Source organism: Trichomonas vaginalis, chromosome IV (genome assembly GCF_026262505.1).
Source record: "Trichomonas vaginalis G3 chromosome IV, whole genome shotgun sequence".
Classification (NCBI taxonomy): Eukaryota; Parabasalia; order Trichomonadida; family Trichomonadidae; genus Trichomonas; species Trichomonas vaginalis.
This window is the reverse complement of record NC_067206.1, coordinates 32,177,604-32,192,143: the sequence shown is the minus strand read 5'-3', so window position 1 is coordinate 32,192,143 and position 14,540 is coordinate 32,177,604. Positions and strand designations below refer to the sequence as shown.

At 36.5% G+C, this 14,540-nt stretch overlaps 7 protein-coding genes and 2 pseudogenes across 9 annotated transcripts, besides 16 other annotated features; 6 read left to right on the top strand and 3 right to left on the bottom strand.

The window, feature by feature from the left end:
• Window positions 1-81: part of a mobile genetic element that runs on past the window's edge.
• Window positions 82-722: 641 nt separating this feature from the next.
• Window positions 723-837: a mobile genetic element.
• A 133-nt stretch (window positions 838-970) lies between these two features.
• Window positions 971-1,079: a mobile genetic element.
• A 140-nt stretch (window positions 1,080-1,219) lies between these two features.
• Window positions 1,220-1,328: a mobile genetic element.
• A 139-nt stretch (window positions 1,329-1,467) lies between these two features.
• Window positions 1,468-1,578: a mobile genetic element.
• Window positions 1,579-1,737: 159 nt separating this feature from the next.
• Window positions 1,738-1,885: a terminal%2Cinverted (terminal inverted repeat of Maverick-1A transposon ID:TVAGG3_0206430).
• Window positions 1,738-14,540: part of a mobile genetic element that runs on past the window's edge.
• On the bottom strand, window positions 1,886-2,419 carry TVAGG3_0206750 (protein of unknown function, DUF4107 family; the record flags this gene model as incomplete). The annotated part of the gene is made up of 1 exon (XM_051226501.1): window positions 1,886-2,419. One exon carries the CDS (start codon window positions 2,417-2,419, stop codon window positions 1,886-1,888), a length of 534 nt encoding a protein of 177 aa, XP_051111487.1.
• TVAGG3_0206740 (uncharacterized protein) lies at window positions 2,645-3,220 on the bottom strand (the record flags this gene model as incomplete). The annotated part of the gene is made up of 1 exon (XM_051226500.1): window positions 2,645-3,220. One exon carries the CDS (start codon window positions 3,218-3,220, stop codon window positions 2,645-2,647), a length of 576 nt encoding a protein of 191 aa, XP_051111486.1.
• TVAGG3_0206730 (uncharacterized protein) lies at window positions 4,852-5,466 on the top strand (the record flags this gene model as incomplete). The annotated part of the gene is made up of 1 exon (XM_051226499.1): window positions 4,852-5,466. One exon carries the CDS (start codon window positions 4,852-4,854, stop codon window positions 5,464-5,466), a length of 615 nt encoding a protein of 204 aa, XP_051111485.1.
• On the bottom strand, window positions 5,721-5,933 carry TVAGG3_0206720 (uncharacterized protein; the record flags this gene model as incomplete). Its single annotated transcript, XM_051226498.1, has 1 exon — window positions 5,721-5,933. The coding sequence occupies one exon, from the start codon at window positions 5,931-5,933 to the stop codon at window positions 5,721-5,723; it is 213 nt and encodes a 70-aa protein (XP_051111484.1).
• On the top strand, window positions 6,502-7,491 carry TVAGG3_0206710 (annotated as a pseudogene). The gene has a single exon. A coding segment is annotated over exon 1 (990 nt).
• TVAGG3_0206700 (phage tail repeat-like family) lies at window positions 8,661-9,377 on the top strand (the record flags this gene model as incomplete). Its single annotated transcript, XM_051226497.1, has 1 exon — window positions 8,661-9,377. The coding sequence occupies one exon, from the start codon at window positions 8,661-8,663 to the stop codon at window positions 9,375-9,377; it is 717 nt and encodes a 238-aa protein (XP_051111483.1).
• Window positions 9,410-9,471: a mobile genetic element.
• Window positions 9,592-9,700: a mobile genetic element.
• Window positions 9,842-9,950: a mobile genetic element.
• Window positions 10,092-10,200: a mobile genetic element.
• Window positions 10,342-10,450: a mobile genetic element.
• Window positions 10,592-10,706: a mobile genetic element.
• Window positions 10,840-10,954: a mobile genetic element.
• Window positions 11,089-11,197: a mobile genetic element.
• Window positions 11,339-11,447: a mobile genetic element.
• On the top strand, window positions 12,136-12,686 carry TVAGG3_0206600 (annotated as a pseudogene). The gene has a single exon. A coding segment is annotated over exon 1 (551 nt).
• Window positions 12,945-13,607, top strand: TVAGG3_0206590 (uncharacterized protein; the record flags this gene model as incomplete). The annotated part of the gene is made up of 1 exon (XM_051226496.1): window positions 12,945-13,607. The coding sequence occupies one exon, from the start codon at window positions 12,945-12,947 to the stop codon at window positions 13,605-13,607; it is 663 nt and encodes a 220-aa protein (XP_051111482.1).
• TVAGG3_0206580 (uncharacterized protein) lies at window positions 13,786-14,422 on the top strand (the record flags this gene model as incomplete). Its single annotated transcript, XM_051226495.1, has 1 exon — window positions 13,786-14,422. A coding segment is annotated over one exon (637 nt), but the record flags the coding sequence as incomplete, so codon positions are not given.

Here is a 14,540-nt window from a genome sequence, read left to right as displayed (position 1 = left end):
TAGTATCAGTACCTCACAGGCTCTAGTTCTATATGGCGCCGAGAAATTTTGGTGAAATGTGGTCGCATTTCACCAAAATTTTTTCGGCGCCATAGGAGAATTGGAGGGTGAGAGATATTATTTCATACAATACTACTCTCACCCTCCAATTCCAGCCAAAATGGCTAAAAATTGCCCGCAATGTGAACAATTGCGGGCAATTTTTAGCCATTTTGGCTTGGAACTAGAGCCTGCGAGGTACATGGATAGTATCAGTACCTCACAGGCTCTAGTTCTCTATATGGCGCCGAGAAATTTTTGGTGAAAATGTGGTCGCATTTCACCAAAATTTTTTCGGCGCCATAGGATGAATTGGAGGGTGAGAGATATTATTTCATACAATACTACTCTCACCCTCCAATTCCCAGCCAAAATGGCTAAAATTGCCCGCAATGTGAACAATTTGCGGGCAATTTTTAGCCATTTTGGCTTGGAACTAGAGCCTGCGAGGTACATGGATAGTATCAGTACCTCACAGGCTCTAGTTCCTCTATATGGGCGCCGAGAAATTTTGGTGAAATGTGGTCGCATTTCACCAAAATTTTTCGGCGCCATAGGATGAATTGGAGGGTGAAGAGATATTATTTCATACAATACTATCTCACCCTCCAATTCCCAGCCAAAATGGCTAAAAATTGCCCGCAATGTGAACAATTGCGGGCAATTTTTAGCCATTTGGCTTGGAACTAGAGCCTGCGAGGTACATGGATAGTATCAGTACCTCACAGGCTCTAGTTCTCTATATGGCGCCGAGAAATTTTGGTGAAATGTGGTCGCATTTCACCAAAATTTTTCGGCGCCATAGGATGAATTGGAGGGTGAGAGATATTATTTCATACAATACTACTCTCACCCTCCAATTCCCAGCCAAAATGGCTAAAAATTGCCCGCAATGTGAACAATTGCGGGCAATTTTTAGCCATTTGGCTTGGAACTAGAGCCTGCGAGGTACATGGATAGTATCAGTACCTCACAGGCTCTAGTTCTCTATATGGCGCCGAGAAATTTTGGTGAAATGTGGTCGCATTTCACCAAAATTTTTTTGGCGCCATAGGATGAATTGGAGGTGAGAGATATTATTTCATACAATACTACTCTCACCCTCCAATTCCCAGCCAAAATGGCTAAAAATGCCCGCAATGTGAACAATTGCGGGCAATTTTTTAGCCATTTTGGCTTGGAACTAGAGCCTGCGAGGTACATGGATAGTATCAGTACCTCACAGGCTCTAGTTCTCTATATGGCGCCGAGAAATTTTGGTGAAATGTGGTCGCATTTCACCAAAATTTTTTCGGCGCCATAGGATGAATTGGAGGTGAGAGATATTATTTCATACAATACTACTCTCACCCTCCAATTCCCAGCCAAAATGGCTAAAAATTGCCGCAATGTGAACAATTGCGGGCAATTTTTAGCCATTTTGGCTTGGAACTAGAGCCTGCGAGGTACATGGATAGTATCAGTACCTCACAGGTTCTCTAGTTCTCTATATGGCGCCGAGAAATTTTGGTGAAATGTGGTCGCATTTCACCAAAATTTTTTCGGCGCCATAGGATGAATTGGAGGGTGAGAGATATTATTTCATACAATACTACTCTCACCCTCAATTTTAATTACTTAAACTCATTCTATTTTTTTGACATGTAAATGTCACTTTTACTGAGATCTGACACAATGTCAGATCTCTTTTTTTCGTATATAAGAATAAAAAATAATTTTAAAAAATAAACTTAAAAATAAATGATATCACCACCCTCACACGTATGAAAAGCATAGCACAAAAATAAATTTAGGGTAGAAGGTTAGATCTAACCCGATTTCTAACCTCATTTCTACCCTGTTGAATTCATTGCTTTATAACTCTCTTCCTTGGTTTCTTTTTAGTTGCTTTCACGTCTGTCTCCAACTTGACTGTCTTTCTTCTTCGTCCGTAATGATACCAATTACTTCCACCAGTCAATGGGTCAAATGGTCTTTCGTAAGGGTTTCCATACATTCCATAGGGACCATACGGAAGAACTACTGGTGGAAGTTGTGGAGAAGAAACATTTTCTTTAGTTCCATCGACTCTATTTAAATGCATTGTTTCACCTTTCATCTGGTCATTAAAGTCTTTTGCGTGTTTTGCAAACTCATCGTCCTTTCCTAAGGCATTTTCTGACTCGGTCGCAACCAAATTGGATGCTTTATTTATGAGCCCTATTTTATTTAATCTTAACTTCTTTGCAACCCAGCCTCCAATCTTTCCTTTATTTGCATCTAATGTCTTTGAAACCCTTCCTCCACTCATTTTATTTACTGCGTCATAAGCTCCAAGTGCTTTTGCTCCAAATGCTAATGCTTTTGTTCCCATTGCGCCTAAAGCTGCCCAAGCTACCATTTACACCATATTAAAATCATCTCTCTTCAATATTATCTCATAAAAGTTCTCGTTACTGGAGAAAGTCAATGAAACATAAATGTTCTCACGGGCTTCGCCCTCACCGCTTTGCGGTCTATCTAACTTCTTTCTTATATCATCTATACGCTTCAAAATGTCTGAACAATTGCTAACATCTTCTACAACAGTTATTTCATCATGAATGACCTTCAAGAACAAGCTCATTTAATATGCTATTAAAATCATCTCAATAATGAGTCCATCCTTTCCATCTTTAGGTAGCACAACATCTTTCATTGAAGAAGGTTCGACAAGTCTTATGTTAAACTTACTGACAAAGTTTGTTATACTATAATGCTTCGGCGGCGAATACATGTAGTTTGAAAGACATAATATAGATTCTTCAGCAAATTCACTTATACTGGATTTTATAACAATGTTCTCACGAGACCAAATACCACCAATTGACAATCTTGTAAGCAATCCTGCTGAACCTTCTACTGTAAACGTCGATGGTAACATTCCACGAAGGTCATCTATTGACATCTTTGAGTCACTGAATTTAAATATTTTCTTAAAGCAATCGTCATTATATAACCATGCAATAGCTTTGAAGTTTTCATTCGAATATACATCTGCTTCATTAAATGTAAAACCTGACTTCTTTGCAGAGACGACTTTAAAATCTATTGAGTTTGTTTCAAAATTATATGCTATGGTAACTTCTGAAGGTAATGGATGTCCTTCCGCAGTAAGTTGTTCTCTCACTACCGTTTGAAGCTTTGTATTAAAAACTTTCATGTCATCTCCTGTGTCTAGGTTCACATACACAGCAACAGGAAAACTATCTTGCTTCTTTGTTTCATCATTATACCTCAAAACATTAAAGTTCTTCAATAATATTGTTCTTCCTGCTGGAATACTTCGAACTTGTCTGATTTCAATAGCTTTCTCACCTCCTACATACTCTACCCAGTGTCTTGGATATTCATAAGTATACTGACTTTCTTGAATTTTGGTAGGTTTCATCATAACGTGTTCATAGTATATCTTTATACTCTTGTCAGTTAGACTCGGTGCTATGTTCTGAATATTTCTGACTTGCATTTTTAACGGAGATAAAATGAAGCATTTAATACATGATGTAGATGAAGACATGAATGAAACTACAGACAAACTTAACTCTTCTCTTTTCTTCCTTTCAGCAAAGATTATGAGTTCTGTTCAAATGGTGTGTATTTCTATTGTGGAAAGATGGGTTCAGGTAAGACATTTAACCTCATTCGTCATATACTCATAACAGAACGTTTAGGAAATGACTCATATTATGACCAAATCATTATATCAGCAACTTCAGACTCTATGGACTCAACAGCGAAAACATTTATGTCAAAAGTTCAAGCCTCTGTCGTTAAAGTTCCAGACAGTGAACTCATTGAATTTCTTCAACGTTACATTCGACGTAAGAGGAAATATTATGCCATCGTTGAATTTATACAGTCAGGAATGCAAAAGACCTCTGAGGAGATGGAAAGAATTATTGACAAACACCACTTACGTCAGTACTCAGGAGTTTACGATATGAAACGACTTACAAACTACATTCTATCAAAACTTTCAAAATACCCCTTCAAAAAATATCCTTCAAACACTCTGCTCGTTTGCGACGACTTCGCCGGAAAAGGTTTAGTGTCAAAACCAGACTCACCATTAGCTAACATCATAACTAAAGTCAGACATTACCATTTAACTGTAGCAATACTTATGCAAACATGGAGGTTTTTAGCTTTAAACATAAAACGTCTCATAACTGACTTCGTTATCTTTCAAGGTTTCTCACGTTATGATATTGAACTCATTTGGAAACAGTCAGGTATAACATTACCTTTTGAAGAAATTTGGGAAGCATATAAGTTCTCTCATCTCTCCTCGTTCATACCTTGAGATTCATATCATGACTAATACCATTAAAGTCAAAAATATTCCATGGGAACGACCAACATTGTTTTAAAGTTTAACCTTCAATTGACTGATGGTAAACAAATTCCATGCATCTCTGTCGCCATTTCTGTTAATATTTTTGCTGTCATTCATATCATTCACTTCTCCATCCGTTAGCTTTTGAGGATATGTGTTAATAGCTGTTCTTAAATGAAGGCTTCTCTCCCTTGAGAGCATAAACTCTATAACTTTCTGCATACTTTATGTTTGAACCTCCTGAGCCATCATTGACATAAATTTTTATAGGCTTCCACCCTTTGTTTATGTTCCTGCTTCTTCCCTTAGCTCTTTTGTTCAGTAGTTCTACATCTTTATACACAGCACCTGTCTCAGTGAATTCAACAATATTTTCATTCGTTAGCTTTACATTCAAACCCTTGTCGAGTATATTGTTCATTTCATACATATAAAAGGTTTTTATTCTATATGAAATGAGAAGCAAATCCATCTTAGCTGGTGCCGTTAATGTTCCAATTGAACCAACATCAAATGTTGACTCACGAACGACAAACAATATTGTCATAAAGAACTATAGTTCAGAGTGTTTGAAAGAAAAAGAACCAGAACTTAAGTCGGTGAATTTAAACTCAGCTTCAAACGCTAATGCTACATCAGATGTTAAGTTAGAGTATCCACCACTGGACCAAATTCTTTCAAGAGAAGCCAACGACAACCCTTACACAAATGTTCAAACAAATCCTTCAGATAACGTAGACCATTACCTTCTTCAGTTATATCAAACTATCTTACTCAAAGACGATAAGAAGCTTTTGACAAATCTTATAAGCAAGAACCAAATAATTCTAACAAAGGAGGACCTTGAAAATGTTATATCACGAATAACAGGAAAGCAATGTGTCATTGACTATCTCGACCCTGAAATCGAATGCTGTGGTCAAACGCCAATATTCATGAAAATAGGTAACATCCGCATCATTGAAACACCAGGAACTACAGGAGTTGAGTTTAAGTATAGATATTCGAACGAGTATACAAAACTATCTACTGACTATAAGCTTTGTTTGAAATATGTTTTAGTAAATTAAAGCAGTCAGGACCTTCGGTCTTGGCGCTTTGCGCCGTCAGTCAAAAAAATTTCAAGTTAGCAATTTGTAATATCTATCCAAAACTTCTTCAACAGTATCGAACTCATCTTCATAATGCAAACCTAATCTTATTGACTTGGTGCAGTTTTCACTAACACAATATTTTTCTGTTCTCTTGACTGACATAACTAACTCATTTGTTTCATCAAACAGCAACAACCAAAGTTCATGACCTAATACATAACATTCATACTTTATATTTTTAGCTCTGAGTTCTCTTGTAAGCCGTCGCATTTAATATTTTCTAAAAAGTCAACTTCAACAGTCATTCGCACTGGTGCCTTCAGTTCTACAGGCTCTCCTTGAAAGTCAACAAGTCTGAATTGCATGTCTTTCAAATTATGAGGACTAATGCGAACCCATTTACCTAAATGAGTTGCTATGACAGGAACGTTTGGAATGAACATTGAATTTACTTCATAACAGAAAGACTTATATTCTACTGAACCTTTACTATTAACTCCTGAAATACCTGTGACATTAGCTATTTTGACTCAATGTACAAACAGTTGCCATAACATACATATGGAACAGATTTCATCTCAATCGTTTTGTCAACACTTTTCAAAGGAAATGTCATATGGTATGCTCCCAGAAGCAATTGAACTCTATGACTCATTCTTGGTATCTTAAACTCTTTCTCGCTGCTGAACTTCAATGTTCCCTCAGAAGAGAGTTCGACATCTATGTTGTCAATAGTTTCTTCATTTATGAGAGTATCTCTGACTCCAGCAATTTTATCTATTCTGTACTCGGCTCTGTTAGGAAATGTTACAACACTTCTTTTGTCATCTATTTCAATCTCTATGAAATCTGTTTCATCTGTTATGACAAAAGTTGCGATAGTATTGAAGTCAACAACTCTGAAAGCAAGTGCTTCATTCTGAAGTCCTAAGTTTGTTTGTAGCTTTACTGTCCCGTATTCGTTTGGGTCTGTACTTTGTAAATAGAACAACATTTTATTCTCATTAAAATATGACTATTGCTGCATATGCGTATGAAACAAATGAAGCAAGAAGAGCACATGAACTAGTAAATGAAAACTCAACTTTAACCATTGAAGGCAATGATTTAGTCATTGACGATGGAAAAACTAAAAAAGTCATTGATTTCGATACTTTTAACACTTATGACCCATTCATTACAACAAGCAAGGTTCCTATCATAAATGATGGAACGGTGCAATATATAAATTCTACAGTAGATGCCTCATTAGTGAAAGTATTAAATGTTCTCATTGAATTGTTAAAGAGCTTTAGATTTGACGACAACATTAAATGCCTAAAGAATTTAGTCATGAATGAGAAACAAATTCTCGGCGTTGCTGGTAGCAGTAATGATGTACACCTTATGACATTAGAATATTATAACGAACATAAAGATGAACTGAAAGGAGAGAAGGGTGACACTGGACCTCAAGGACCACAAGGAATACAAGGAATACAAGGACCTCAAGGCGAAAATGGTTTGGATGGTGAAGATGGAAAGGATGGAAAAACTGCTAAATCATGGATATGGAACCTTATAAATACTGGTTTAACAGCTGCTTCATATGGAGTTCTTCAATACCAAATCGGAAAGATATGGGCAGTACTTGGTGAAGAAGCTTTAGATGACGTTAAAATGCTTTGAACTTCATTTCAAATGGTTCGGATACTATTAAAACTTTATCTGGTTGGATGCAAGAAACAAGGAGTCAAATAGATACTGTAAGACGTATAGCAAACAATGCACGTACGGGATTGGATACTTTACGAGAAGCACAAAATACACTAAAGGAAGCAAATGATATTCTTGTCTCAGTATCAGACATGCATGAAGATTGGCTTAAAGGTATTGACAAATCTTTAAAAAATCACAGTCAGTCTATTGCTGACTACAAGAAAAGTATAGATTTTTTACATAGTGCTATGGACGTACATGATGGAAGTATAAAGAACTTACTTAATGCTAACAATAACTTACCAGGAACTATTAAAGCATTTATAAAGTCCTTTGTAAAACCTGGTGCTCTAACATTTAGGTCTTTGAGAGCAAGAGCATTGAAGTCAAGAGATGCAGAAACTCCAACAGAACCTACAGAAGGAACTGAAACAACAGAAACTCCAGAAGAACCACCAAAACCAACAGCTAATGAAATATTGTTCGAATATTTTCCAAGATACTCTGTCCTCATTGCATACATTCAAGAAATACTTAAGAAAGCAGACTTGACTTTAGGAGATGATGAAAGTTCTGTATATCTTTCGTTCCAGTTTCAAATAGCAGAACTTTTGAGACAGATATGCTTAATGTATGACAACATCTCTGATTTCACAAGATATGATGACGACCATGACCCCGAACACGGTGAAGAAGAAGTTTTACAAACATCCATTAAGACAGGAAAGGTTTTAACACAAAGTCTCATTATTGACACCGAAGATGGTGAAGTGGATGTTCTTCAAGAGCTGAAGAAAAATACTTCTGAAGGAGGTGGTGGTAGGCATGAACTTGAAATAAATGAGATAGAAGAGAAATTAGCCGAAAAAGCAGCTAAAAACCATGTTCATTATATAAGTTCAGACGAACAAATTATAACGGACTACCACGGATATTTAATACAGGATGAACAAATAAGCACTGAAGATGTTAATGAAAGAAGATATAAATTCATTCATGCTGAAGGTTATGACATACGTTGTACTGTACAGTATGACACAGGTAAAGCACCAGAAGCATTTGGTTATAACAATGAAATATATGCTTCGTATTTCTTTGTTAACGGTGTATTAGTTGAACCAAGATTTACATTGAGAGTTAAGGCAAAAATAACTTTTGAAGATGCTATTAAAAGTAAAGCTGACAAAGATGAACTTGACGCAACGAACAAAGTTTTGAAATCTCATAAACATAATATCTCCGATATAAATGAACTTCAAGCTACATTAAATAGTAAAGCTGACAAAAATCATACACATGAATCCTTCACTACTGTTAGAGCAGACGACATAATATTGAACTATACCCTTGGTTCAAGTGCACCTTTAGAGAATCCAAGTACAAGCGTAAAAGATACACTAAACTCCTTAAATAACAAATGTATAAATATCGAAGGTCATGTCAGAAACTTTGAAACATATGAACTACCAGCAATGTTAGATAAAAAAGCAGATAAAGAACATACACATAACTCCTTCTCAACTGTTGCTATAGAAAGTATTGAAGGAACGGTTGGCGGAACTGGTGGGGATGCATTATACTATAAACATCCTAACTTTCCACAAGGTTTAACATCGAATGAAAACATAACAACGAAGAAAGACATTAGCTGTAAAAATGTTTATGTCATGGATGATGAAAATAATGTTAAATTCACTGCTCAAGATTTATATGATAAGAAAGTTGACAAAACAGAGCTTCAAACATTAAAGACTGAAATACTTCAAACATTATATCCTGTTGGTTCTTTATATACATCAATGAACTCAACAAATCCAGCAAGTGTTTTAGGTTTTGGTACTTGGCAGCAGATTGTAGATAAATTCTTATACTGTGCTAACTCTTCAAAGCAAACAGGAGGCTCAAAGAAAATTAAAGAAGCAAACTTACCTGCGCACACTCATACAGGAACTACAAACTTTTCTGGCGACCATAGCCACTCATTAAGAGACCACCCATTATACAACTCAGACTATAAAGCTGGCAATGATGTTTTATCTCCATCTTATAACAATTCAGCAAAAAAGACTTTTCGACCAACTGAACCAGGAGGAAATCATGTCCATACTTTCACAACAAATCCAACAGGCTCTGGTGAAGATTATATGCCACCATTTATGACTGTATTCGCATGGTACCGTACAGCTTAAAATCTTTATTTTTACATAAATGAGCTTGAAAGTGTTATATACGAAAACGATAAAAACAGTTTGACAGAAAAGTGACAACTTTACGTGTCAAAAATATAAAAAGTGATATTTTATTCATCATTATCTTCTTCATAATTTATTTCATATTCTTCGTCTTACCAACAAAAGATGGGAATGTGAACAATTGCGGGCAATTTTTAGCCATTTTGGCTTGGAACTAGAGCCTGCGAGGTACATGGATAGTATCAGTACCTCACAGGCTCTAGTTCTCTATATGGCGCCGAGAAATTTTGGTGAAATGTGGTCGCATTTCACCAAAATTTTTTCGGCGCCATAGGATGAATTGGAGGGTGAGAGATATTATTTCATACAATACTACTCTCACCCTCCAATTCCCAGCCAAAATGGCTAAAAATTGCCCGCAATGTGAACAATTGCGGGCAATTTTTAGCCATTTTGGCTTGGAACTAGAGCCTGCGAGGTACATGGATAGTATCAGTACCTCACAGGCTCTAGTTCTCTATATGGCGCCGAGAAATTTTGGTGAAATGTGGTCGCATTTCACCAAAATTTTTTCGGCGCCATAGGATGAATTGGAGGGTGAGAGATATTATTTCATACAATACTACCCTCACCCTCCAATTCCCAGCCAAAATGGCTAAAAATTGCCCGCAATGTGAACAATTGCGGGCAATTTTTAGCCATTTTGGCTTGGAACTAGAGCCTGCGAGGTACATGGATAGTATCAGTACCTCACAGGCTCTAGTTCTCTATATGGCGCCGAGAAATTTTGGTGAAATGTGGTCGCATTTCACCAAAATTTTTTCGGCGCCATAGGATGAATTGGAGGGTGAGAGATATTATTTCATACAATACTACTCTCACCCTCCAATTCCCAGCCAAAATGGCTAAAAATTGCCCGCAATGTGAACAATTGCGGGCAATTTTTAGCCATTTTGGCTTGGAACTAGAGCCTGCGAGGTACATGGATAGTATCAGTACCTCACAGGCTCTAGTTCTCTATATGGCGCCGAGAAATTTTGGTGAAATGTGGTCGCATTTCACCAAAATTTTTTCGGCGCCATAGGATGAATTGGAGGGTGAGAGATATTATTTCATACAATACTACTCTCACCCTCCAATTCCCAGCCAAAATGGCTAAAAATTGCCCGCAATGTGAACAATTGCGGGCAATTTTTAGCCATTTTGGCTTGGAACTAGAGCCTGCGAGGTACATGGATAGTATCAGTACCTCACAGGCTCTAGTTCTCTATATGGCGCCGAGAAATTTTGGTGAAATGTGGTCGCATTTCACCAAATTTTTTCGGCGCCATAGGATGAATTGGAGGGTGAGAGATATTATTTCATACAATACTACCCTCACCCTCCAATTCCCAGCCAAAATGGCTAAAAATTGCCCGCAATGTGAACAATTGCGGGCAATTTTTAGCCATTTTGGCTTGAACTAGAGCCTGCGAGGTACATGGATAGTATCAGTACCTCACAGGCTCTAGTTCTCTATATGGCGCCGAGAAATTTTGGTGAAATGTGGTCGCATTTCACCAAAATTTTTCGGCGCCATAGGATGAATTGGAGGGTGAGAGATATTATTTCATACAATACTACTCTCACCCTCCAATTCCCAGCCAAAATGGCTAAAAATTGCCCGCAATGTGAACAATTGCGGGCAATTTTTAGCCATTTTGGCTTGGAACTAGAGCCTGCGAGGTACATGGATAGTATCAGTACCTCACAGGCTCTAGTTCTCTATATGGCGCCGAGAAATTTTGGTGAAATGTGGTCGCATTTCACCAAAATTTTTTCGGCGCCATAGGATGAATTGGAGGGTGAGAGATATTATTTCATACAATACTACCCTCACCCTCCAATTCCCAGCCAAAATGGCTAAAAATTGCCCGCAATGTGAACAATTGCGGGCAATTTTTAGCCATTTTGGCTTGGAACTAGAGCCTGCGAGGTACATGGATAGTATCAGTACCTCACAGGCTCTAGTTCTCTATATGGCGCCGAGAAATTTTGGTGAAATGTGGTCGCATTTCACCAAAATTTTTTCGGCGCCATAGGATGAATTGGAGGGTGAGAGATATTATTTCATACAATACTACTCTCACCCTCAATTTTAATTACTTAAACTCATTCTATTTTTTTGACATGTAAATGTCACTTTTACTGAGATCTGACACAATGTCAGATCTCTTTTTTTCGTATATAAGAAAAGAAGTATTCGAACAACATCCATGGAGGTCATTTAAGAAGTTCAATGAAGCAGCAAAAAGTTGGGATTTACTAACAGAGCTGAAGTGAAAAGGTTCTTTGACAAAAATGTTGTACATCAAACAAAAATAAACCCTTACGACTACTTTTTACCAATTTACTCCAACACTCCTGACGCATACCAATTTGACACTCTCATTCAAAGCAGAAAGGAGGACATAAACCATTCCTCATCATCATAAATGTTAACACTCGTAAAGCATATGCATATCCAATGAAAAATAAAGGAACTCGTGAAGTGTTAAGAGTTTTACAAAAGTTTGTAGCAGAACATAACCCAAGTACTTTAACATCAGACCAAGACGGTGCATACCTCAGCAATGAAATCACAGATTTTCTCATTAAGCATAACATAACTCACTACACTACTGAAGACCGTAACCATAACATACTCGGCATTATAAACCGCTTCATAAGGACTCTCAGAGATTTAAATCAAGAGCGAGACTTTACTGAAGAAACAATGAAACATTTTCTCGAAGTATATAATTCCTCAACGCATTCTACAACAGGACATACACCAAATTCAATGACACAACAACAAGAAGAAAAGTATATACAAAAGAAACGAAGTCAAACACAAAATATCAGAAATTCAACACAATTTACTCTCATTCCTGGAACAAAAGTTCGTGTAGTTCTTGACGACAAACCGTTGACAAAGAAACGTTTAAGGTTAAGTCGAAATTATTATATCGTAGACTCTACGCAAGGTAATGGATATCTTATAAAAGCTGCTGACGACTCTATTGCGTTTTACCCTCGTCATAAATTAGTTGAAAGTAGTAATGGCAAACTTGCTGAAACCATTGACGAAGCAAAGCGAGGAGTGGTTATTGAAATACTTGGCTACAACATAAACGATGACACTTATAAAGTAAGATATGAAGGAGGCGTTGAAGATGTTATACCATCTAAGAACTTGAGAGAGTCGAAGCCAACACATCTGGGGCCATTAGAGTGGAGTACTGGAAAGATAAAAATAAGCCAGAAAGAATAAGAAAATTCTTCTAAACTTTTTCATTAGATGTAAATCAGACATGAACGAGAACAGTCATGATATCATTAATGGTACCATTTATTTTAACATTAAGACGCAAAGCGGCGGGCATAGCCCATGAACAAAAATAATGTTTAGGGTAGATGGTTAGATCTAACCTCATTTCTACCCTCATTTCTACCCTCACGAATTTTCATGAATTTCCTTAAGATAGAAAAAATAAAGTTAGTTTTATTTTTATTTATTTTTTTATTTTGTATGTAAGAACAGAAATGTCAGTCGAAGCAAAAACATTCACTAACAAATATAATGGCGAAACATTCACAAAAGGCACTTATAACGGTATTGAAGTCTTACGTAGAGACAAGGATGGTTACATTAATGCAACAAAGATGTGTCAGCAGTTTAGGAAAGACTTTAGAAAGTTGTTGGAAAATAAGTCCTGGGAAGAGTATTATAAGGCATTTTGTGAAGAATATAGCAACAGTCTGAATTCCGGCGGTTGCTTTTTATACAAAATTCATGCAGGAATTCCTGATGAAATCAAACAGGTTAGAGGAACGTATGTAGACCCAAGACTTATAAACTATATAGCAATGTGGGCTTCTCCAAAATATTGCATAGCAGTTGGAAAAATTATGGACTCCATAGACAAGAAAGTTCATGAGAAGTTAGATGAAGAAGAACTCGAAGATACAGTAGAGAATGCAAAACATTTGTTTGAAGAAGAAGTTAGAAAAATGCATGAAAAACAATTAGAACATGAACGTGAGATATGTTATGGTTATAGAGATTCTCCATACGAACTAGACCAATGGGAACAAGAAGATTTAAAGAGAGAATTTAGAGAATATGAACTCGCTAAGATAGCATTAGAAGCTGCAGAAAAGAAGTTAAAAGTTTGGGGTCGTTTTGTACAAAAATATTGTGAGTAAATGAACCATTTATTTTTATTGAATTCACCAAAAATAATGTTTAGGGTAGATGGTTAGATCTAACCTCATTTCTACCCTCATTTCTACCCTCACGAATTTTCATGAATTTCCTTAAGATAGAAAAAATAAAGTTAGTTTTATTTTTATTTATTTTTTTATTTTGTATGTAAGAACAGAAATGTCAGTCGAAGCAAAAACATTCACTAACAAATATAATGGCGAAACATTCACAAAAGGCACTTATAACGGTATTGAAGTCTTACGTAGAGACAAGGATGGTTACATTAATGCAACAAAGATGTGTCAGCAGTTTAGGAAAGACTTTAGAAAGTTGTTGGAAAATAAGTCCTGGGAAGAGTATTATAAGGCATTTTGTGAAGAATATAGCAACAGTCTGAATTCCGGCGGTTGCTTTTTATACAAAATTCATGCAGGAATTCCTGATGAAATCAAACAGGTTAGAGGAACGTATGTAGACCCAAGACTTATAAACTATATAGCAATGTGGGCTTCTCCAAAATATTGCATAGCAGTTGGAAAAATTATGGACTCCATAGACAAGAAAGTTCATGAGAAGTTAGATGAAGAAGAACTCGAAGATACAGTAGAGAATGCAAAACATTTGTTTGAAGAAGAAGTTAGAAAAATGCATGAAAAACAATTAGAACATGAACGTGAGATATGTTATGGTTATAGAGATTCTCCATACGAACTAGACCAATGGGAACAAGAAGATTTAAAGAGAGAATTTAGAGAATATGAACTCGCTAAGATAGCATTAGAAGCTGCAGAAAAGAAGTTAAAAGTTTGGGGTCGTTTTGTACAAAAATATTGTGAGTAAATGAACCATTTATTTTTATTGAATTCACCAAAAATAATGTTTAGGGTAGATGGTTAGATCTAACCTCATTTCTACCCTCATTTCTACCCTCT